A 25,233-nucleotide genomic window follows, 5' to 3' on the forward strand; every position below is an offset into this window, starting at 1 on the left:
CTATTTGGCCCTAAACAGAGAGTACACAGTGGCAGAATACCTGACCACTGTGACTGACCCAAAATTAAGGAAAGCTTTGACTATGTACAGACTCAGTGACATAGCCTTGCTATTGAGAAAGGCCGCCGTAGGCAGACCTGGCTCTCAAGAGAAGACAGGCTATGTGCACACTGCCCACAAAATGAGGTGGAAACTGAGCTGCACTTCCTAACCTCCTGCCAAATGTATGACCATATTAGAGACACATATTTCCCTCAGATTACAGTGAAAACAAACAAATTTTTTATAAACTTACTTATCTACTGGGTGAAAAACCACAGTGTGCCATCACAGCAGCAAGACTTGTGACCTGTTGCCACAAGAAAAGGACAACCAGTGAAGAACAAACACCATTGTGTAAATACAACCCATATTTATGTTAATTTATTTTCCCATTTGTACTTTAACTATTTGCACATTGTTACAACACTGTATATATACATAATATGATATTTGAAATGTCTTTATTCTTTTGGAACTTCTGAGTGTAATGTTTACTGTTAATATTTATTGTTTATTTCACTTTTGTTTACTATCTACTTCACTTGCTTTGGCAATGTTAACATACGTTTCCCATGCCAATAAAGCACTTAAATTGAAATTGAATTGAGTTGAGAGAGGAGAGAGAGGGGAGAGAGTGAGAGAGAGAGGAGAGAGAGAGAGAGAGAGAGAGAGGGGGAGAGAGGGAGAGAGAGGGGAGAGAGAGGGGAGAGAGAGAGGGAGAGAAAGAGGGAGGGAGAGAGAGAGAGAGAGAGAGGGAGAGAAAGAGGGAGAGAGAGAGGGGAGAGAGAGAGAGAGAGAGAGGGGGGAGAGAGGGAGAGAGAGGGGAGAGAGAGGGGAGAGAGAGAGGGAGAGAAAGAGGGAGGGAGAGAGAGAGAGAGAGGGGGGAGAGAGGGAGAGAGAGGGGAGAGAGAGAGGGAGAGAGGGGGGAGAGAGGGAGAGAGAGGGGAGAGAGAGGGGAGAGAGAGAGGGAGAGAGGGGGGAGAGAGGGAGAGAGAGGGGAGAGAGAGGGGAGAGAGAGAGGGAGAGAAAGAGGGAGGGAGAGTCCTCTGTGTGCTGTGTCAGAGGCTGCGGTGATTTATAGGTGATTTATTTGGCTCAGCAAATGGGCTTTACACACTTATGCTGATGCACACAGGCACGGACACACACACACGCACACACACACACGCACGCACACACACACACACACGCACACACACACATGCACGCACGCACCCCCCCACACACACACACACACACACACAGCTAAACAGCCTTTAACCCGCTGACACAGCTGTGCCTACACTGTTTTTTACATTTATCTTGAGGTGTGACTATTGCTCTGTTGCTGAGCAGGTCTTATCCAAGCGTGTGAAGATTAATCTTTATCCTTGTGACCAAGAATATCAAGTGTTTTATCAAGTGCTTAGTTCCACAAACACACTGAAAAATATTGACATTTGTTTGGACTTGAATGTGTTCCAAATGTGCTTTCTTCTCTGCTCTGCCTGAGATAGAAGGGAGCTGTGTGGGTTGTGAATTGAACCAATTATACAGTAAATAGTAATCTAACTATACCCCTTTCTCTATCTCCTCCACCACTGTCTTTTTCTCTCTCAGGTCCTCCTTGTAGTGAAAGAGGTGAGGGGAAGAAGAAGGGGCGTCCCAGAGCTGAAGTACAGGAGCTGAGGAGTATTCCTGTGAGTGTCTTCTATCCCCCTACTCCCTGACTATTCCCTGTGTAGGAGTGTATATATCATCTCTCCCCCTCTCTGCAGGCTAACATGATGGTCCAGTGGAAGGAGGAGTTTAAGAGGAGGTCCAGGGTAAAGTGTCCGTGTTCAGGCTGCTGGTTGGAGTTCCCCAGCATCTACGGCCTCAAATACCACTACCAACGCTGCCAGGGGGTGAGACATGACCCACTACTCACCCCACCATCTCTCTCCTCCAGTGTTGCACGGTATACCGAAACTTCGGGTACTTTTTCGATACTAAAACATGAAAAACGGTTCGGTACTACATTTTTTTACAACTTTTGGTACTTCTGTCAAAGGTGTCTCATGGATCACGTCTGTCTATCAGCGCAGCCGATGTCTCCCTTATAGCGCGAGCACACCGTGCCTGCTGCACTTAGCCTGCACAGGGAGTCTGGGCAGCATCATGTTAGCTCCCCACTCATGCTGCACAGAAGTTAACCCACCTGAATAATGTGACACGGCATGTAGAAATGTTGAAACTGTTAATTACTGTTCGCAAAACAATGTCCATACAGGCTAGAACACTTTACAATGCAAGAAGATACCGGTAGCTTCCAGCTGTAGGCTAACTTTCTTTGCTAGCTTACAGCTGAAGCTAACATCAATTCACTACCCCTAGTACATTGTGATAATATGCAAACCATAAGGAAAAACATGCTGATTTCAAAGCTGATTGTCATCAAAACTTTATTAATTGACTTAATCATCCTCTCTCACACATCTCTCCCAAAGATTATCTATTGCCTGAGTGAACTGACTGTGTGTGTGAATAGGGCTCCGACAGGCCGCCCCCCCCCCTTGCCTCATGAATGACGTCATTACTGGTTAAAGAGACAGCGCACACTGTTATAAAAGAAGCTACTTCAATGCAAATGTTGTTGATCAGTACAATAAAATAAGTCCCAAATGGAAGGGAAACATATTGTTTGTCATCTGTAGCACCATGAAATCAGCCAAAACAAGCTCAATAACTCACTGCATTCACACACTCCTATTGAATAATATGCATTTACCTGTATTGTGTATAGACCTAGGCTACATCTTGATTTACCCAGTTTATCAATAGAGATTTGCCATTCAAATGAATGATTACCATTATGTTGTTATGTAGTTAGATTGGTAAAAACAAAGTCAAATTGATTGTATAATTGATTCATTAATGCATACATCGCTATCTCTGAAAAATGATGATGTAAAAATGTTCTAATGGTATTGAACTCAAAAGATGCCCAACGATTGAACAGAACAGTAGCTGAGTTTATCTGTCTGGATCAAGGGCCATTCTGTGACTTCGGCTAATATGCCTTCTGTTTTGGTATCGTGTATCGTGATTGTATCGAGTATTGTGATACTAAACCTGGTATCGGTATCAAAGTCAAAATTCCTGGTATCGTGACAACATTACTCTCCTCACCCCCTCTCCTCTCCCACATCGCCCCTCCTCACCTGCTCCGTCTCACGCCACCCCAGCCTTTTCCCTCTGTTGCCCACTATCAGTGCTTTGAGGGGGTCTACATATTTATTGTCAATCTGTAAACCTGTTGAATTAGATTTGTGTACTTTAGACTAATCAATATCCTTCCGTTTCTTCTCTTTCTCTCTTTTACCTCCTCCCTCTTTTTTCTCTGTCACCCAGGCGACCCTAGCGGAGAAGTTGAGTCATGGCTGTCCGGACTGTGAGGCGGTGTTCGCCACTAAGGTCCGGCTCCAGAAGCACAAGCTTTGGAACCACCCAGAGAGGGTTACCGTGGAGACCAAGGCCGAGCCCAAACTACAGAAGACTCCATGAAGGGGACGTCCAAGAAAAGGTGACCTGGGTTGTTGATTTTCACCACAACTTTAACTTACCCTGTAGGCCTAGGATTAGATTGTACCATTGTGTCTTCTCTGTCCAGGCCTATGGAGATTACTACCTCATCACCGGTGTTCTTCAAAGTGAAGAAGACCCAGGAGGTGTCTAGTCCCTCCCAGAATGGGGATGTGCGCCCCCCAGAGGGGCGAGAGGAAACAGCACACACACCCCCAGCCCCCTCAGCATCAGGCCTCCTCCTCTGACACCTCCCCCAACACTCCGGGGGGCAGCGAGAGCGATGGTGAGGGGGGAAGCCTTCTCCCACCGTACCCAGATGAAGACCCTGAGAGGACAAGGCACAGTAAGATTAAAATATAATGAATAGTAGGATATTTTGTTGCATTGTTTGGGTGTAGTTAGAAGTCCAGTGGAAATTGGGGCCCAGTGTGTTTGACCGTTTCTTGCTCTCTGTTCTCCTCATGAGCCAGGACGGAAGCAGAAAACTCCTAAAAAGTTCACTGGAGAACAGCCCTCCATCTCGGGGACGTTCGGACTGAAAGGTAGACCCCTCGGTATTTCTCTTCTCACAGCTTCTCTCACTTATGCTGGAAATAGAAGTATGCACTACTGGGTCCATTGACTAGGCATGAGTGTCTCCACCTCCACACTGTGTATTAGTGGTAGTGTGATAGTGTCCTCTCTCTCTGTGTTAATGTGAGGGACTGTAGAGGTGTTTCATATCCTGAGCCAGTCTCGTACTCTCCTTCTGACACATTTTCTCTCTTTCTCAGTACCAATTTTCTCGAAGCTCAGTGACTCACACTCAACACTACACATTACACGACTCTCTTTCTTTCTCTGTTGTTCTCATCTCCCTGCCTCCTCTCTCGCTACCACTCTCCCTCTTTCTGAAATCAGCTTCTCTCTTTATGTACTATCTTCTCTCTCTCTTTCCTCCCTCTCATTTTACATCCTCACTCTTTTTCCTCCTGTGAAATGCAGCTGCTAAATAAAAGGTATTACTCTGTCATTGTCCTGGTGTCGTACTGCTCAGCCTAACTGACTCTCTGCGGTTCTAGACTCTCGGTTCTAGACTCTCTTTAACTCTGACTGTAAATGTCACTAGATCTGTTTCCCCTTTTCTCTTTATTGAACCTGAACCATGCATACATGTGTGCGCACGGCACATACACAGTCACACACTGTATGTTTCAGGTATGAACAAGGTAGAGGAGAAGCTGAAGGCTGTGGTCGTGTGAAGAGATCAGAGGGGGGTCTGTTCAGCGATGAGCCCCAGAGGAAGCACCCTGGCCCAGCCTCCAGAAGAGATCCACCACCCCTCACCTCTGGTACTAAAATGGCTGTTCTGGACTACTGTTTATTGATAAGACAAAATCCATCTCCCAATTTACTCCCTCGTACACATGTTTACCTCAGCGTGTTTCTGACAATATAAAGTATTGATTGGTTGATTGGTTGATATATCCTCCAGGTACTCCAGCCAGGTACTCCAGCAGAGGCCCAGTGGCCAGCATGCCATCTCAGGAGCGTGGGGGAGGTGGTGTGTCCTACCTGCTCCATCGTCACCAGAAAGACTGTCTCTGGCCTTAAGAAGCACATGGAGATCTGCCAAAAGGTGAGTGGATCACACACCTGTCAATCAAAACAGAGGCCTAGGGTGATTGTACAAGAGAACTATATCAATCCAAACAGATGTTTTCACAGCTCAAATGAAATAGTGTCGATCTTTCCTTTTGTTTGAGATTGTAGCCTGCAGATTTCTCTTACTGCTTGTAGCAGGATCCTCACAACAGATGGCATCAGTTGACTTCTGAAGGATCAATACATTTGACATAACATATTTGATTTGGGGGTGAACCATATGTTATGATCCGTCAGCACCATTCTCATCACCACAGTGTCACATCTGGCTTTCATTCCTCTAAATTAAGGATTGTGTTTCACACTCACTGTTGAAACTCTGAAAACACAATTTATCATTTGACACTTGCCCTAAATCACATTCCATATGTCCCATGTTCTATATAATATTATACTTGGGTACTGTTCCACATCTGTTCTTGATTCTAGCCCACTGAAACAATTGGGCTGAACACATTCTGATCAATATCAGTTGCCATATGTATTTATAACAACATCTAAATATTACTGTACATTATATAATGCTGTGTATAAGACAAATATACATTCAGTGGCCAGTTTATTAGGTACACCCCGTTCACGGAAATGTTTAGCTCCTACAGACAGTGAGTCACGTGGCCGTGGCTTGCTATATAAAGCAGGCAGACAGGCATCGAGGCATTCAGTTACTGTTTGATTGAAAGTTAGAATGGGCAAGACGAGTGACCTAAGCGACTTTGAGCGTGGTATGATTGTCGGTGCCAGGCGCACCGGTTCCAGTATCTCAGAAACGTCCGGTCTCCTGTGCTTTTCACGCACAACAATGTCTAGGGTTTACCAAGACTGGTGCGACAAACAAAAAACATAATATACTGGCCACTGAGTGTATCACAGTATATTATATTGGCATTTAAATTATTGTACTGCTTTCTGAGATGCAGTTTTAACCTCTTCATCAAGTTCTGACTAATATTGTACTCTGGGGATGAGAATGAGTCAGGCACACTGTTAGACGCCTCTCTCTGAGGACCCCTGGGGAAGGGTCTGGGGAGCCATTAGATTGCAGAGTAATGATTGGAGGGCTGGTGGAATGATACTGTGGCTGCGTCTCAATACTCTGAAGTAGCTTCCACTCATTTAACTGTACCAATCTGAAAACACAGGCTAGCTCAAAGCAATCAGGAAAGGACACAAAGAGAGGTCGCCTAGACTATTCAGACACACACTGAGAGTGCTGTGTAGACGTAAGGTGGGTCAGTAGTAGGCACTTCTTTATGAAGCCTGGTCTGGTAGGCTGTGTGACTATAAAAGTGACAGCATTGCCATTAAGGAGTGGTGGAATCACCACATTAGCACAGGGGTCAGTCACTGTAAAACCTCTTCCTCTGCCATATAGATCCATATTGGCCTGCTGTGTCTCTTCATGAAAACGTCTGTTTTACAGTTATTGGTCTTGATGATTACCTGACAAAGACCGTTATGGGTGAAATGGTTCTGTATCACTAGCTCATGTGAAGGCAGTGGTGGAAAAAGTACTACATTGTCATACTTGAGTATAAGTAAAGATACCTTAATAGAAAATGACTCAAGTAAAAGTAAAAGTCACCCAGTAAAATACTATGTGAGTAAAAGTCTAAAAGTATTTGGTTTAAAAAAATACTTAAGTATCAAAGCTAAATGGAATTGCTAAAATGTACTTCAGTATCAAAAGTAAAAGTAAAAGTATAAATCATTTCAAATTCCTTATATTAAGAAAACCAGACGGCACCATTTATTTTATTTTATTTGATGGATGGCCAGGGGCACACTCCAACACTCAGACATAATTTACAAACAAAGCATTTGTGTTTAGTGAGTCCGCCAGATCAGATGCTGTAGGGATGACCAGGGATGTTCTCTTGATAGGTGTGTGAATTGGACAATTTTCCTGTCAAAATGTAACGAGTACTTTTGGGTGTCAGGGAAAATGTATGGAGTACTTCACACCACTGTGTGAAGGTCATGCTGGGGGAACAGTGAGCAGAAATTCACTCTCTTTTCATAGGTGTTTTACAGATAGACCAATATTTTCACTGTTATTGGATCCAAGAGGCTCTGATGAATAGGAATGACTGTGTGACCTTTGTCCTTTAACCCTGCAGCTCCAGGACGCCCTGAAGTGCCAGGAGTGCCACAAACAGTTCAGGTCCAAGGCAGGACTCAACTACCATACGATGGCTGAGCACAGCAGCAAGGTACACACATGCAGACAGGCACACACACACTATCCATTTAAAAGTAACCCTGGCCTCCTAGTGGCGCAGCTGTCTAAGGCACTGCAATCAGTGCTAGAGGCGTCACTACAGATCCGGGTTCGATCCTGGGCTGTGTCGCAAACGGCCACAACCGGGAGACCCATGAGGCGGCGCACAATTGGCCCAGTGTCGTCTGGGTTAGGGGAGGGTTTGGCCGGCTGGGATGTCCTTGTCCCATGGTGCTCTAGCTACTCCTTATGGCGGCCGGGCGCATGCACACTGACTTGGGTCGCCAGCTGTACGGTGTTTCCTCCAACACATTGGTGCGGCTGGCTTCCGGGTTAAGGGAGCAGTGTGTCAAGAAGCAGTGCAGCTTGCCGGGGTCGTGTTTCAGAGGACGCATGGCTCTCGACCTTTGCCTCTCCCGAGTTCGTATGGGAGTTGCAGCGATGGGACAAGACTGTAACTACCAATTGGATATCACAAAAAAGGGGTAAAAAGTCAATAAAGTAACCCTGGGGGTTTCATCAGCAACATGTGACAGTGGAGGGAACTCTGTTGTGGGTTCCCTCCAGGCGTGAGGGATTGGTTTGGGATTGGGGGTGAAATGTCCTAATAGATTGATTTCTATTGTTATGATTGATATGACTGTTCTGAAAGCATGCACATTACATTGTGGTGCTGTGTTAGCTCCCTCAGTTGATATCAACATGGCCCTCCCTCCTGCATTAGTGGAATGGCGCTCCAATTAAGTTTGTTGAATAATTCAAAACTGCTATCTCAGAAAGCGTCATAAAATATAAATGAGTGAACCTGTGTGTGTGTGTGTGTGTGTCTGTATTCCAGTCAGCCGTGCCATCATAGCTGATCTGTTTAAATGATTTGTCTTCAGTCTCTGCCTTTCATCCCATGGCCATATTGGCAGCTCTCCATATCATTATTAGGAGAGAGTACAGTTTGTGTTTTAAAGCAGTGATTCACAAACTTCCATGGCGTGTGTGTATGTATATTTGTGTGTGTGCCTTTGTGTTGTTCTGCATTACCTGCAGAAGTGGCATCATTGCTAATCTGTACCCAGTGTGTGTCCTCTGGTCACATGGCTGAGCCCCAGTGCAGTGTGGGAAAAGACAGGATGACACAGCGACAGAGGTCACCTGCTGGCTTTGACCTTGTTGTTGTACTGTGATACACTCATATTTATCTACACTCTTAGAGAAAAAGGTGCTATCTAGAACCAACAAGGGTTCTTCGGCTGTCCCCATAGGATAACCTTTTGAAGAACCCTTTTTGGTTCCAGGTAGAAACCTTTTGGGTTCCATGTAGAACCCTTTCCACAGAGGGTTCTCAATGGAACCCAAAAGAGTTCTACATGGAACCAAAAAGGGTTATCCTATCGGGACAGCCGAAGAACCCTTTTGGAACCCTTTTATTACTAAGAGTGTATCTTTCTCGCTATATCTTTCTCTTTCACGCTTTCACTCTTTCACTCTCTCACCCCTCTCCCTCATGTCTAATAAAGGTTTCACTCTCTCACCCCTCATGTCTGATAAAGGTTTCACTCCTCACCCCTCTCCCTCATGTCTGATAAAGGTTTCACTCTCTCACCCCTCTCCCCAATGTCTGATAAAGGTTTCTCTCTCTCACCCCTCTCCCTCTCCCTCATGTCTGATAAAGGTTTCACTCTCTCACCCCTCTCCCTCTCCCTCATGTCTGATAAAGGTTTCACTCTCTCACCCTCTCCCTCTCCCTCATGTCTGATAAAGGTTTCACTCTCTCACCCCTCTCCCTCTCCCTCAGTCTGATAAAGGTTTCACTCTCTCACCCCTCTCCCTCATGTCTGATAAAGGTTTCACTCTCTCACCCCTTTCCCTCTCCCTCATGTCTGATAAAGGTTTCACTCTCTCACCCCTCTCCCTCTCCCTCATGTCTGATAAAGGTTTCACTCTCTCACCCCTCTCCCTCATGTCTGTTAAAGGTTTCACTCTCTCACCCCTCTCCCTCTCCCTCATGTCTGATAAAGGTTTCACTCTCTCACCCCTCTCTCCCTCTCCCTCATATCTGATAAAGGTTTCACTCTCTCACCCCTCTCCCTCATATCTGATAAAGGTTTCACTCTCTCACCCTCTCCCTCTCCCTCATGTCTGATAAAGGTTTCACTCTCTCACCCCTCTCCCTCATGTCTGATAAAGGTTTCACTCTCTCACCCTCTCCTCTCCCTCATGTCTGATAAAGGTTTCACTCTCTCACCCTCTCTCTCCCTCATGTCTGATAAAGGTTTCACTCTCTCACCCTCTCCTCTCCCTCTCCCTCATGTCTGATAAAGGTTTCACTCTCTCACCCCTCTCCCTCATGTCTGATAAAGGTTTCACTCTCTCACCCCTCTCCCTCTCCCTCATGTCTGATAAAGGTTTCACTCTCTCACCCCTCTCCCTCTCCCTCATGTCTGATAATGGTTTTACAAATAAATGCTGGGGTTTCTCTGTGTCCCCTGGTGAATCTAGTGTGTGTTCTCTAGCCTCAGGGTCTGACTGTGACATTATTCACTTTGCTTTGCGTTAGTGTGGGAATGACATGTATTCCTCTGAGTTGCCATCGTATCCCCCTCTTTCCCTCAGACTGGGGATGTGTCTCAATAATCTCAAATGGCTTCCTCTCCTTCATCTGTACATCTTTTTTTCTAAGAGTGTACTGATCTAAAAACACCAGTGAAAGCAAAATGGAGGATGCCCACCAGGAATTTAGACTATTGAGATGCACCTGAGAGTGTATCCACGGTTGCATTTCAATCCAGATTGTTGTTCTCTCAACATATGCACTTATTCACTGCCCTGATGTGTAGTCCCCTCCCCTGTCCTCTCTCTGGCTGTGCTGTGCTGTCAGCTGCTGTTTTTATCAGACATGTTTTTGGCACTGATAAACCCCTCGGTGAAAACATTAGTTTGACAGTTGTCATAAACATGTCTTGAGTAACGGCCTTGCCATGAAACCATTTTATGATCCTGGCACCGCCTAACGCCTGAGATGGAAAACACATTTTCCCGGCCTGCTTGGGAGGGGGAGGTGTTTTGAGGGGACACGACTCTGGTGCGACGCTGTGTTTGTTCCCCCTTCAGGCCTCGGGGATTGAGGGCCAGACGGGGGACAGGCAGGAGGAGAGAGAGAGGCTGCGCAGAGTGCTCAAACAGATGGGACGAATCAAGTGTCCTAACGAGGTATGTACTCGCTCATGTGCCTTCTTTCTTTAATCCCACTTTCTCTCTCTCTCTCTCTCTCTCTCTCTCTCTCTCTCTCTCTCTCTCTCTCTCTCTCTCTCTCTCTCTCTCTCTCTCTCTCTCTCTCTCTCTCTCTCTCTCTCTCTCTCTCTCTCTCTCTCTATTTCTGCTGCCCACCCCTTCATCTCCATCTACCCCTCTCTCTTTCTTTCTCTCTCTTTCTTTCTCTCTCTCCTCTCTCACTCCCTCCTTCCCTCTCTCTCTTGTAATTCTGCCCAAACACACATCAACACTGTTACCGATTACTCACACTAGAGTGCAGAGAGGAGAGAGGAGAGAGGTGAAGAGACAGGGCTGCTGAGACAGAGACTTACAATAACCTCTCTTCATCCATTCATGGGCATTTCATGTCTTTCTTCCACTTCTAACTCACTCTTCTCTCATTCAAACACACAAATGGTTGGCCACCTCTCTTGAGAAAGATAGGTTTATGTCAATGACACTATATAAAGTTAGATGAATGAAACATAGACATAGTGTGATGCTTTGTTAGACAAATCCATACTCTGCTCCACTAACCTGATTTCCAGTCTAATGTGAATTTTCAATTTCTCCCATTTTCAATGTTGCACGCACACGTATGCGCACACACACACATAAACACACACACACACACACACAGGGCTGCTCGGCCCATTTCTCCAGTCTGATGGGGTACCAGTACCATCAGAAGCGCTGTGGCAGAGAGCTGTCAGAGGAGGACAAGCCTGTGTTTCTGTGTCAGCACTGTGGGAAGACCTACCGCTCCAAGGCTGGCAGAGACTACCACCTCCGCACTGAACACCGCACCCCCCCCACCACCACCACCACCTCCAACACCACCACCACCAATATCAACAATACCAACAACACTAACAACAATAACACCGGCAGAGGGGTAAGAGAGAGCAGAAGCGTTTTTGTTTTATATCTTTATCGGTTGAGATTACACCCATAGTCGTTGGTTGAATCGCTGTGAATTCTATCATTGGTCCCTGACTGGGCTGTCCCTCCTCTCTTCCAGGTGAGCACAGAGGAGTCACAGACACAGCTTGGAGGAAGAAGGGAGCAGAACCACACGGAGAGAGAGAGAAAGGAAAAGGAGAAGTGGCAAGAGGAGGGGAGAGAGAGGGGTGGGGAGAGAGAGGGCCTGGGGGAGGACTTTGAGAGGACTCCCAGTGGTAGGGTGAGACGTCGGTCGGCCCAGGTAGCAGTGTTCCACTTGCAGGAGATAGCAGAGGATGAACTGACCAAGGACTGGGGAACCAAGCGCCGCATCAAAGATGACCTAGTACCGGACAGCAAGAGGGTAAGATACAGACAGGTACTCACACACACACACACACACACACACACACACACACACACACACACACACACACACACACACACACACACACACACACACACACACACACACACACACACTGAACATCTTGTCCCTGTCTGTCTTCCTCCCCCAGTTGAACTACACTCGGCCTGGCCTTCCCAAGTTCAGTTCCAAGCTGCTGGAGAGCTGGAAGAACGAGGTCAAGGAGAAGGGCTTCATCTGCTGCTCCAACGGAGTAAGAACCTCTGGAGAGAATGTTCTGTCCATTAAACACCTTTCAGATAAATCCTGTATTTTAAATAATCCAGTTGCTTTTACACATTCCAGCGCTGTCAATTCTGAGCTCTACAGGCTCTAAAAATTAGCAAGTGAAGGTTTTATACGCACAGTTTACTATAGTTATATCTGTTGTTATTGTTCCTCTCTGTTTCTAGAGCTGTGAAGCTGTTTACTCCAGTGTGTCTGGGCTCAAAGCTCATCTAGCCAACTGTAACCAGGTAGGAACATCAGGACCAGTTTAAGTTAAATGGATGAAAAAATATCTGACCCTGTGTCAGTGGTTAGGTTTAGGGACAACTTGTACCTACTCCTGACTGGGGTGTGTTTCTGTGCTCTGCAGGCAGGGGGCGACGCAGGGAAGTACACCTGCTTACTGTGTCAGAAGGAATTCAGCTCAGAAAGTGGTGTCAAGTACCACATCAGCAAGACACACTCACAGGTGAGACTTACATACATAAACCCTCAAAGGTCTGATATACACATTGAAGTATATGAAACGGACCCACTCACAGATGACGTCTTCCCTCATTATTATCATACATTAAATGATCATACGTTACATTATCATACATTCGTACAGAACTGGTTCCGAGCCTCTAGCCATGTGGTGCCCAGCAGCAGCAAGAGTAAACTGCCAGAAAACAACGAGTTAGAGAAAAAGGAAGTAAAGAACTGTGCCACCACAGGAAAGAAGAGAGGCCGCAAGCCCAAAGAGCACCCCCCTCAGGCCACCCCTGTCCAAACAAAGACTCCTTTCAGCGCCACCCAAATCTCAGCCCCCGCCCCCACTCCGAAACCAACTTCAGCCGCCGCCCCGAACACAGCCCAAGTCCAGCACCAGGCCCAGACCCAGATCCCGACAGAGAGGGTGAACCCGGGGAGCCCAACATTAAACAGACAGCCCAACCCCCCCACCACACGGAGGGGCAAGACCAAGAGGGTGCCCCCTCCCTCAGAGTAGCTCTGCTTTCACTAACCCAAGAGCCAGAGAGGATGCTATCTCTCTGACTATCCATCCACTTTACGCCAGTAAGCTCAAAGACGTTATGGACGCCACAAGGACTGGGGGACAGAGAACGAAACAAAAAATAACTGTAGAAACGTGAAAACAATTAGTTCATGTGTTTGATTTCACTCTGATCTTTGTGTTTTAACCCTATACTGTATACTGTGTATGTGTCTACTGGTATATGCTGATGTAACAGTTCATTTTTTTCTCCATTCCATTTCTAAGCATAATTTCAGTTAAGCTATTCACAACAGGGGTTAATTGTAATCAAAGTTAAAATCCCACTCAATATATAAATAGCATTTTCTAAACAAAAGTCATATTTCAATAGAATTTTGCATAATTCCCTCTACATGTCTATAGATTTATGTTGTGCTTGAGAGATTTTTCAAAGGATATTCTATTAGCATGGTGAGGTAATTTACGGCTAGTGATTTTTCAATGGATATACTGTACTGTGTATATATACAATATCTATATCTATATATCTATATACTCAAAGCAATGACGTCATCCATCGTTTTTCAAGGCAGGAAGTCAAATTTGCATTTTGTTGTTTTCCACTTTGGTGTCTTGAGTTTGTTTTTCATTGTGGCAGCTGAATGCTTTTCTGATCAGTCAGCTACAGTGCAATATAGTAATGTGTTTCTGTCTCTTTCTTTGTTGTTTTTTGGCCCAGAGAACACACTTTTACGCATAAATCAAACTCTTTATTCTGTTCTTATGCTGTAGCTAAGCTAAGTATGTATAGTAATTTTGTTAATTTCAAACATTTACACTGAAATGTGGGATTTGTTTTTATTTTTTATATATGATATGAGATTTTTTTGAATTTTTGAGACAGTAATTATACACAAGAGTATGATTGGGGATGTTTACGCAAACATTTCGAAACTAATATCTGTATCTACACCAAGCAATGTAAACGGCATATCCACAAAGTTTGAAGATGTAAAAATGTTGTTGAATATAGGTTTCCACTGCTATTGTTGCTAATTATGGACTAAATGCTGAATCTAACAGTGGGAAAGTATTTGACCAGAGCTGCACCATTGCAGCACAATCAAATGAGTTGTCACCGTTTTGCAGCTTGAAGTCCGACTTGAAGATGATCTGGAAAAATCTGCTTGCTCTTGTTTGAATGAAATAATTCAGAAAAGGAAGCGGCATATGTCTTTTTATAGAAAGTTTAAGTCAGTTTGAAAATAATAATATTTTATGAAACGAAAAAGAAACCCTGCAAATGAAGTTTCTAAAAACACTTGTCACTAAAACACTTGTCTTGCACTAACCCTAACCCCTTCCTTCCTTCCCTCCCTTCCCCTGTTTTGTCTTTCTGCACTTGAAGAGCACTGCTAATCTTTTACCCCAACGTTAATGCTCCGGAAGAGGTTGCCCTTAGACACAGAGCTAGGAACCAGCCTGCCATCATTAAATTCTAACCTTAACCATTATGGGCAAAGACACAAAACTGGCCATAGTTCAGTGTCTAAGGGGCAGTTTCACCCTACACAAACCTTAACCCCCTATATGGGGGGTTGTAACCAGGATTAAAAAAGAAACAGAGTGGTGTCCAGAAATAAGTACTTTTAGTCCTCTGTGACCCGCATTCTAACCAGATTCAATGACAAATGGGAAAATAACAGGTCCACCTGTCTAACTCAAAATCCTAACAAAGCCATAACTGATCCTCAGAAATGCAAAATATTTAGGCTGTTTTACCAGTCATAACTATTTTATCGTAAAATGAATTAAGTCTAAATTAAATGTCTTTAATTTATGAAAAATACTAGAATGTGCAATCAGAGAATTTTAATATTTTATCTATATACTAAATGCTTATAGTAGATACTTCGTTTCACACAAAAAAATTGTAATAACTTGATTGAAATAAAATCCCCTAAAGTCTTTCATTTATATTTATATCAATAGAGCAGAATAGCTTGCTCTCTCAAAGCGACAGATCTATTTTATAATCACTTGTGTATATCATCTAGTTAATATGATAGCAGGGGGAGTTTGTAAAAAGTTAATGGTTACATGGTGCAATTTAATCATTCTGCTTGTTCATCCAGCACAGTTTTCCTAAAATTGTACTTTGCAGTATGTCCAAATACAGGTACTCAACTCATACCATAATGTAACCCTTGTGCTGACATTTTGTTTTCCTCAAGTTAGGATTCAGCCCAATATCACCATTGCAATTTAATTTGATTTTCTAAATGTCAGCCTACATTGCTTTAATTCATAATTGTCTATTTTGGGATGATGGGAGTTCTCAAAGGGATAGTGTGAGATTTTGGCAATTAAGCACCTTTTTTTCTAGTTACGCAGATTCGGATGAACTCATGGATACCATTTTATGTCTCTGCGTGCAGTTTGAAGGAAGTTGAAGGTAGTTTCTGGAGCGATTGCTGAAAAGTGTTAGCACAATGACTGAAAATATATGGGATACGCTAGCGTTATTGCAATCAGCTAGCTGATCCCATAGACTTCCAGTCAAGGCTTAATTGCAAAAATCTTGCACTATCACTTTCACGAAGGAGTGTAGGCTACATCCCTTACATTGCATTACGATTGAATACCTGCCCGTATTGTTATATCCACGTTTGATAGATGAACAACAGAGGTTAGATAGACAAGCACTGACGGTACCTTGCGCTTTTCAATACAGTTTTTCAGACCTTGGCTTTCATCTGGCGACTGGCTTTTCTATATAGGCAGAATGAGAACCTTGGCTGGAGTTCAGTTATAGAACATGCATTTTCACAAATTCTACAGACTACAATTTAATTCCAACCCTTTATTATGAGAGGATGTTAAGAACAGTTAGTAGTTGAGTGTGGAGTTTTGGCACAGTATCAATTATGTGTTGCTTGTTGATTGTTTGATTGATTATGTCATATTGACTGCTATTGTTTACCTGACAAGCTTTGGTGTTTGCAATATAATAGTTTAGCACTGCTTACCATTGTGGATATTATTATATACTTTATTTCACCCTTTACTACCTGTCTTCCTAGATGATGTGGAAAACACATATCCCTCAGTTTGAGCTAATGTAGAATACAGCAGCAACTGCAACAATATGTTTAGAGAGTATAGCAATACACCATATTTTGTTGGTCACATTGGCTTGCTGATGTCTTGATATCCAGTGTAATTTACAAATGTAATGGCTAATTTATTTCACCTACCCTATCCCTTTGTTTGTTTGCTTAAGAATGTTCTTTTCTCAGTGACAAAAAAAAAAGAAGAAAATAATTAAACAAAAAAGGTGAGGTCGAATCCATCAAATATGATGGTATGTGTTGAAATACACTGTTTAACATGTTTGACGATGCACATTTAATTGAGGTTTTCAGGACACATTTACACACATATTGAGAATGTTCATTTGTCGATATCTAAGGGTGAACAAGGAGGCGTATGTGTGTGTGTGTGTGTTTGTTTTTAGTGCACTTACTATCCAATGAAATAGGCTTGAATTAGGAGTGTTGTCTCCAGAGCTTTTTAGTGGTCTGGACTGTGTGTGGTTTGACTTTTGTACCTGGGCATAGGCTAAGGTGTCTTCCCTTTTTTTCACAAAATGCTATTCCCCCCCCCTTTAATGTTTTATCTTACAAACATTCTCAATCTCAACTGGCTTCAGATGACTCTTTGTTTTGAAAATTGACCATTATAGAGAGGATACAAAATGATTGGTTATGTTGAGAAGAATACCTATGACAATGTTTTTCCTGTTTTCTATGTTGAAGTTGTTCATATCTGAAGCTATATCCTAACTAGGGAGGCGCCACACCTCTGAATCTGATCTGTTACAATTTTTCAAAATTGTTGTATTAACTTTGCATTATTATCCCTCAAATAATTAATAAAAATGTTGTTAACTAAGTTTGACTGTTGCCATATATAATACATGCAGTGCAGTTCATCATGTAGCCTATATGAACTGACAATTATTGGAGCTGATACAGTGCATTTTAAATGTTCACATAAATAGCATAAAGCCTAGTTAAATGACTTTAGATTTTGTTGATTTATTATTTGAATCACATGACATAGTGTCACTACATATTATACTATATCAAGTCTAACAATTCAATAACCTCTTCCAGTAACACGTGGCCCTGACACATTTGAATCTCTGCCACTATGTTGGCTGGAGAAAGGCCCTGTTGAATATTACCGTATATGAACGTTACCATATGGTGCGTTACAGATCGACAGAACGCCATGAGAGGCACTTTGGGACTACGAGTCCTTTTTGGGGGGTGGTGCTCACGAAAATCTATTTTTGACATTAGGCAATGAAACTACAAGACCCAGAATGCAACTGTTTAAGCCCACTCTACACAGCTGATTATCAAATACGGGAAGAGCAATGTCTAACGTGTGCAGAGAAGGAAGGGTCTCAAAGATGGAGTGCGGAGAGAATTCTTCTTCGCTGTCTAATTCTAACAGGTAATTCACTTGACTTGGGGACTGATTGTGGCGACAAGAAGTGAACTATACAAGCTGTTTTTGTTGACTGTTGTTTTTCGTGACAATCTGCATCCTTGGTGAACGTGAACCTACGTTCTGACCTCATGGTTACAAAGGAAGCGCGAGTGCAGTCAGTTCAGAAAGCATCCGTACGCTGTATCAGTTATGGAAGGCAGGAAGTTTCAATGTATTTAATGCATGGTCTGTCGATATAGATACAGAAAGCACTAGGTTCGGTTAACTCTTTCAATATAGGCCTTCATCATGAAGGCCTCATGTCTTGCAGTTGTGCGTAATTGTGGTTTTTGACAGCTTCCGACATGTATAACCTGTTAATAACTCAACTAATAGTGCTCGTGACAGTTTTCTATAGGTGGACTTCACTGCGCATGTTTTCCCAAAATAATCCAGGCACATACCGTTCAAAAACATGCCCCTAATATAATAGAGCCAGTTTTTCAACTTTTGGAATGTGCTAATTGTTTTCGACTTAAAATGAAATAAGGAAAACATCAACTATAATAGCTCATAAACACTATGGAATTAGCCTGTTATTTTTTATTTTTGTACTTAATTTGTAGATATTGTAACACCCTAAATGAGTAGGCAAAATGCAATAATGAGATGTTTGATATTTTGTGGTCACTGCAACCAGAGACAACATATCAGCTTCTGAAGAGAATGGAATGTTAGTGAAGAACTATTAACATATATAAATGGCGTCAATATTTACACTCTAATATATGCAGCAGTGATATGCTTATCTGTTACACATGTCCAATATCCTTCTATACCAACAAAAATCACATTTTTTAAATGCCCAACACAGCATTGTGTTATATTGCTCAACAGTGCAAAATTGCTTCCTTGACTATTCTGAAAAACAGAATGGGAGAGAACCATAGACAAGTGGGCCTCTATTGCACACTAAAGATTGGGTTTCTTTATCTCAAAGTGAAGGCGTGTTAGTAGGACAGATGAAGATACTATGTTGAGTCCATGCCCCTGTCATTTACGTTTTACCTGTTGTAAACCACAAGAGGGTGTTCTTACATTAGCCTAGTTCATACCAATGATGTATATAAACCCTGGATTGCTGATGCTTTGTTTTGGCCATGGAGTAGCTTTGAAGCCACCGGTCGGCCATATTGGCACTCCTCAGAAAAGTAGTCCTCCATAGGAATGAATGGAATTATACAGTATTTCATTTAAATGTTTTAAGGACAAAATTACATGTACAGTGCATTCGGAAACTATACAGACCCCTTAACTTTTTCCACATTTTGTTACGCTACAGCCTTATTCTAATAGCATATAGCCTAGTTAAATGACTTTAGATTTTGTTTATTTATTATTTGAATCACATGACATAGTGTCACTACATATTATAGTATATCAAGTGTAACAATTCAATAACCTCATCCAGGAACACGTGGCCCTGACACATTTGAATCTCTGGCACTATGTTGGCTGGAGAAAGGCCCTGTTGAATATAACCGTATATGAACGTTACCATATGGTGCGTTACAGATCGACAGAACGCCATGAGAGGCACTTTGGGGCTACAAGTCCTTTTTGGGGGGTGGTGCTCACGAAAATTTATTTTTGCCATTAGGCAATGAAACTACAAGACCCAGAATGCAACTGTTTAAGCCCTCTCTACACAGCTGATTATCAAATACGGGAAGAGCAATGTCTAATGTGTGCAGAGAAGGAAGGGTCTCAAAGATGGTGTGCGGAGAGAATTCTTCTTCGTTGTCTAATTCTTGTTTTGGCCATGGAGAGGCTTTGAAGCCACCGGTCGGCCATATTGGCACTCCTCAGAAAAGTAGTCCTCCATAGGAATGAATGCCTACAGCCTTATTCTAAAATTGATTTCAAACATTTTTTCTCATTAAATCTACACACAATTCCCCATAATGATATATTCAATTGATTGGACATGATTTGGAAAGGCACACACCTGTTTAAATAAGGTCCCACAGTTGACAGTGCATGTCAGAGCAAAAACCAAGCCATGAGGTCGAAGGAATTGTATGTAGAGCTCCGAGACAGGATTGTGTAAAGGCACAGATCTGGGGAAGGGTACCAAAAAATGTCTGCAGCATTGAAGGTCCCCAAGAACACAGTGGCCTCCATCGTTCTTAAATGGAAGAAGTTTGGAACCACCAAGACTCTTCCTAGAGCTGGCCGCCCGGCCAAACTGCGCAATCGGAGGAGAAAGGCCTTGGTCGCTGAAAAACATCCCCACGGCATGATGCTGCCAACACCATGCTTCACCGTAGGGATGGTTCCAGGTTTCTTCCAGATGTGACGCTTGGCATTCAGGCCAAAGAGTTCAATCTTGGTTTCATCAGACCAGAGAATCTTGTTTCTCATGGTCTGAGAGTCCTTTAGGTGCCTTTTGGCAATCTCCAAGAGGGCTGTCATGTGCCTTTTACTGAGGAGTGGCTTCCTTCTGGCCACTCTACCATAAAGGCCTGATTGGTGGAGTGCTGCAGAGATGGTTGTCCTTCTGGAAGGTTTTCCCATCTCCACAGAGGAACTCTGGAGCTCTGTCAGAGTGACCATCGGTTTCTTGGTCACATCACTGACCAAGGTCCTTCTCCCCCGATCGCTCAGTTTGGCCGGGCGGCCAACTCTGAAAGAGTCTTGGTGGTTCCAAACTTCTTCCATTTAAGAATGATGGAGGCCACTGTGTTCTTGGGGACCTTCAATGCTGCAGAAATGTTTTGGTACCCTTCCCCAGATCTGTGTCTTGACACAATCCTGTCTCGGAGCTCTACGGACAATTCCTTCGACCTCATGGCTTGGTTTTCCTCTGACATGCACTGTCAACTGTGGGACCTTATGTAGACAGGTGTTTGCCTTTCCAAATCATGTCCAATCAATTGAATTTACCACAGGTGGACTCCAATCAAGTTGTATAAACATCTCAAGGATAACAATGGAAACAGGATGCACCTGAGCTCAATGTCGAGTATCATAGCAAAGGGTCTGAATACTTATGTAAATATTTTTTTTGATATATATATACATTTTCAAAAATGTATAAAAACCTGTTCGCTTTGTCATTATGGGGCATTGTGTGTAGATTGATGAGGATAAAAAAATATTGAATCCATTTTAGAATAAGGCTGTAACATAGAAAAATGTGGAAAAAGTCAAGGGGTCTGAATACTTTCCGAATGCACTGTATGTCATAACAATAAGATGCCCAGCGCTTCATGCCCAGCGCTCTCCACACCCGCACAATTTCAGTCGCACCCTACGCTACACTGCTCTGTTCAATGCATTTTGCGAAACGCAACATCATATGATGCAAAATGAATTATACAGGGACCATTTCTGTATTTTGAAAGTTACATATCTTGAAAACTTGATTGCTGACAAGCAAAACATTTTGGGACTATGTGAAAAATGGGCTAATGAAACAAATACCAAAATATAGTTTTTGGGTGGAGTTTTCCTTTAACAGAAAGTTTTGTCAATGGGTTTGGGGCATGCAAAGTAGGCCATAAATGATATTTTGCTTGAAGTATTGACCAAAGCTTGTGTGAAGTCCTCAGTACTGCACAGGAATGTTATGTAACTAATAGCATGTCCACGTTTCTCAAATAGGAAGGAGTACGGCCTTCACATTTGGGTCTTAACCAAATATTTTGACCCTTGTCACCCTCTCTAGAAAGTGATCTGCTAAAAATGTCGTTTTGGCTCCCCCATTTCACAAGGTCATTAAGACTTCATGAAATTAGCTTGAGAGGTAATAAATGTATAGCTAATGAGATTCGAATCACCATACAGTGACAGATTGGATTAACTGACAAATGGGTACTACACATTTAGCAATTTTATCGTTATACATAGTGCCGTCTTGTCACCTTTAAATAGAGTCCCTTTGCCTTCTGACTGTGCAGTTTATGTTCCAGCCCAGTACTAAGACAACTGATTCAATTAATCAACTACTTTAATTGTCAAGTCCTTGATTAGTTGAATCAGGTGTGTTATTGTTCGCCTGGAACAAAAGCCTGCACCATCTAGGAGACCCCAGGATCGAGATTGAAAAACAATGGTGGAGTTTGGTAGAAAACCTCAAGTAAGCCACACCACAGTATTAGGCCTATTTACTCAATAGCACCAGGGTATTAGGCCTATATACTCAATAGCACCAGGGTATTAGGCCTATTTACTCAATAGCACCAGGATATTAGGCATATTTACTCAATAGCACCAGGGTATTAGGCCTATTTACTCAATAGCACCAGGATATTAGGCCTATTTACTCAATAGCACCAGGATATTAGGCCTATTTACTCAATAGCACCAGGATATTAGGCCTATTTACTCAATAGCACCAGGGTATTAGGCCTATTTACTCAATAGCACCAGGGTATTAGGCCTATTTACTCAATAGCACCAGGATATTAGGCATATTTACTCAATAGCACCAGGGTATTAGGCCTATTTACTCAATAGCACCAGAGTATTAGGCATATTTACTCAATAGCACCAGGATATTAGGCATATTTACTCAATAGCACCAGGGTATTAGGCCTATTTACTCAATAGCACCAGAGTATTAGGCATATTTACTCAATAGCACCAGGGTATTAGGCCTATTTACTCAATAGCACCAGGATATTAGGCCTATTTACTCAATAGCACCAGGGTATTAGGCCTATTTACTCAATAGCACCAGAGTATTAGGCATATTTACTCAATAGCACCAGGATATTAGGCATATTTACTCAATAGCACCAGGATATTAGGCATATTTACTCAATAGCACCAGGATATTAGGCATATTTACTCTATAGCACCAGGATATTAGGCATATTTACTCAATAGCACCAGGATATTAGGCCTATTTACTCAATAGCACCAGGATATTAGGCATATTTACTCAATAGCACCAGGGTATTAGGCCTATATACTCAATAGCACCAGGATATTAGGCATATTTACTCAATAGCACCAGGATATTAGGCATATTTACTCAATAGCACTAGGATATTAGGCCTATTTACTCAATAGCACCAGGGTATTAGGCCTATTTACTCAATAGCACCAGGGTATTAGGCATATTTACTCAATAGCACCAGGATATTAGGCCTATTTACTCAATAGCACCAGGGTATTAGGCATATTTACTCAATAGCACCAGGGTATTAGGCCAACAGTCATTTACTCAACACAACTGCAGTATTACAGAACCTTCTCCTGGGATTATATCCCCAGGGGGATCTCTGTTGCCATGGAGAGGAATGCTACTAATCGGCATAGTAACCAGTTTAGTGACTTTGTTTTGACTCTGCTACTTTAACAGTGATTAGTGTGTAGTGGGACACGCCTGCTTCTCTGACTACAGATGTCCTTGACAGAGTACCTAGAAGTTGTCATAAACACTGATACAGGGTCATGTATGTATCCATTCCCCCTAATGGTTAAGGTTTGAATTGTGGTAGGATAATCTAATCCTAGATCTGTTGTTAGGTGCAACTTCCATATAGCAATTCTATGAACACAGTTACTTACATGGGTTACTGTCTGTGGCTTTTCCACATGTTTGCTTGTGTTTCATAGAAAACAAACAGGAATCATGAGGTTTGTGTGAGAGGGAAGTGTTTGCCTACGGTAAGACTGGGCAGCGTGCGTGTGTTTGTTTTCAGGGCCACTCCTTACTGGTAGCTGACAGAGTGTAGGGTTTCATCATGCTGTTTATTCCCCACTTGTCCCTGAGTGTGTGTTTCAAGTTTCAAGTTTTATTAGTCGTATGTACGGGATACACATGGGATACTCGATCCAATGAAATGCTTACTTGCAGGTTCCTTCTCGACAATTCAATGACAATAAGAAATAATAAAAGATAAGAATACGGACATAAAGTAAATGGCTCAGTAGAATAGAATAAACATTTTAGCATAAGTATAATACAGGAAGGCACAATTTATAGTCCAATATTTACACATTTTGCGGAAGGGGGGATTGGGGGGCAAGGGTTTAAATTTAGCAATCATAATAAGAGTCTGGTAGCAGCAGTTGTGATGTGTGTGTGTGTGTAGCATGAATGTACTGTATATGTGTGGGTGTGTGCGTGAGTGAGTGCATGTGTGCTAAGGTGCAAAGAATCAGCGCAGGTGGTCAGTCCAGTTCAAGTTTTCAGCAGTCTGATGGCTTGTAGATAGAAACGTAACGTTATGATTATAACTACTGTTCCTTGAAGGAGGGAAACGAGGTACACTATACTATGGGGAGTCGCACTCTTGCAACTTCGGTTGAAGTCCTGCCTTCCACAGGTGATAAGCGTGAGGCTCGGATTCATTCCTTCAATTTAAGACTGCTCTTCACCGAGCCCAGGAACGGGCGGCATGGGGCCAAACAGGTGTTGTATCTCTTTTCCCTCCTTCAGGGAACACTAGTTATAGTCATAACGTTACGTTCCCTTTCAGTTAGTCAACTTAATACAACACACTATGGGGAAATATAATCAATCCCCAAGCCAACCCCAACAAATACTAAAAGAAATGGCCCATGGCAAACCACCCAGACCTGACCCCGCTAGATGCGGCAGTCTGAGTATTGTGCACACAGTGCACTGCCTAGTGACTTTCCCATGTCCTAGCAGTAAGCACATTGTGGCCTACACTGGGAGCAGTGACATCCAAGCGATAAAACTTTACAAAGGTGTGTGGTGATGCCCAACTTGCCGCAGCACAAATATCTACTATAGTCAACCCTTTAAACAATGCCCAAGACGCTGCCAGACCCCTGGTGGAGTGGGTGCGTACACCGCTAGGTAACCCTTGCCCCTTGCTGCTATGTTCCAGGGAGATAGTCTCCACAATCCAGTGGGAGAGACACTGCTTAGAGAGCGCCCTGCCGCGAGCTTGATTAGCAAAACATAAAAAGCTGGTAACATAACCGGATATCGCGGGTCCGTTCAATGTACGTGTATAAAGCTCGCACGGGACACAGGGCATGTAACCTCTGTTGCTCTACAGAAGCAAAATAAGCTAAGTGAAAAGGCAAATAGCTCAAAAGCTAAGGATCTGCAGGACATAGCCATGACTTTCGGGGCGAAGGCCGCATTTGGACGCAACGTCAACTTAGAGTCGCCCGGGGCAAACTGAGTACAGGAAGGGTGCACGGATAACGCGTGGAGGTCCCCAACACGTTTAGTTGAGGCCAAAGCCATGAGAAGGGAGGTTTTGTAGGAGAGGATCTTCAGATCCACCAACTCCAGCGGCTCAAAGGGGGCCGCACACAGCGCTTTCAAAACCAGCACCAAGTCCCATGTGGGCGCAATAGGTTTAGATACCGGTCTGAGATTATGTACACCTTTCAGGAACCGCACCACCAGAGGATGAGCCCCCTTGAGGCTCCATCAATTCCCACATGACACGCTGAGATAGCGGCCATGTACACTTTAAACGT

General features: G+C 43.2%; 1 protein-coding gene and 1 pseudogene across 2 annotated transcripts in view; both read left to right on the plus strand.

The window, feature by feature from the left end:
- The window catches only part of LOC311150279 (zinc finger protein 512B-like), a 26,812-nt pseudogene extending 9,610 nt beyond the window's left edge, over positions 1–17,202 (plus strand). The window contains exons 5-19 of the transcript in view: positions 1,642–1,721; positions 1,800–1,928; positions 3,415–3,586; positions 3,674–3,931; positions 4,059–4,130; positions 4,786–4,919; positions 5,076–5,206; positions 7,353–7,445; positions 10,559–10,657; positions 11,340–11,594; positions 11,721–12,005; positions 12,160–12,261; positions 12,461–12,523; positions 12,646–12,744; positions 12,886–17,202. The product of the transcript in view is annotated as a zinc finger protein 512B-like (transcript). The remainder of the gene's footprint in view (positions 1–1,641; positions 1,722–1,799; positions 1,929–3,414; positions 3,587–3,673; positions 3,932–4,058; positions 4,131–4,785; positions 4,920–5,075; positions 5,207–7,352; positions 7,446–10,558; positions 10,658–11,339; positions 11,595–11,720; positions 12,006–12,159; positions 12,262–12,460; positions 12,524–12,645; positions 12,745–12,885) is intronic.
- Positions 17,203–17,662: 460 nt separating this feature from the next.
- The window catches only part of LOC311149326 (uridine-cytidine kinase-like 1), a 51,668-nt gene continuing 44,097 nt past the window's right edge, over positions 17,663–25,233 (plus strand). Inside the window, exon 1 of the mRNA XM_084186476.1 lies at positions 17,663–17,778. Within this exon, the coding sequence (XP_084042602.1) occupies positions 17,699–17,778 (80 nt within the window). The 5' untranslated portion in view covers positions 17,663–17,698. The remainder of the gene's footprint in view (positions 17,779–25,233) is intronic.

The sequence above is a fragment of the Coregonus lavaretus genome, assembly GCF_964263955.1.
Source record: "Coregonus lavaretus genome assembly, chromosome: 22".
Lineage (NCBI taxonomy): Eukaryota > Metazoa > Chordata > Actinopteri > Salmoniformes > Salmonidae > Coregonus > Coregonus lavaretus.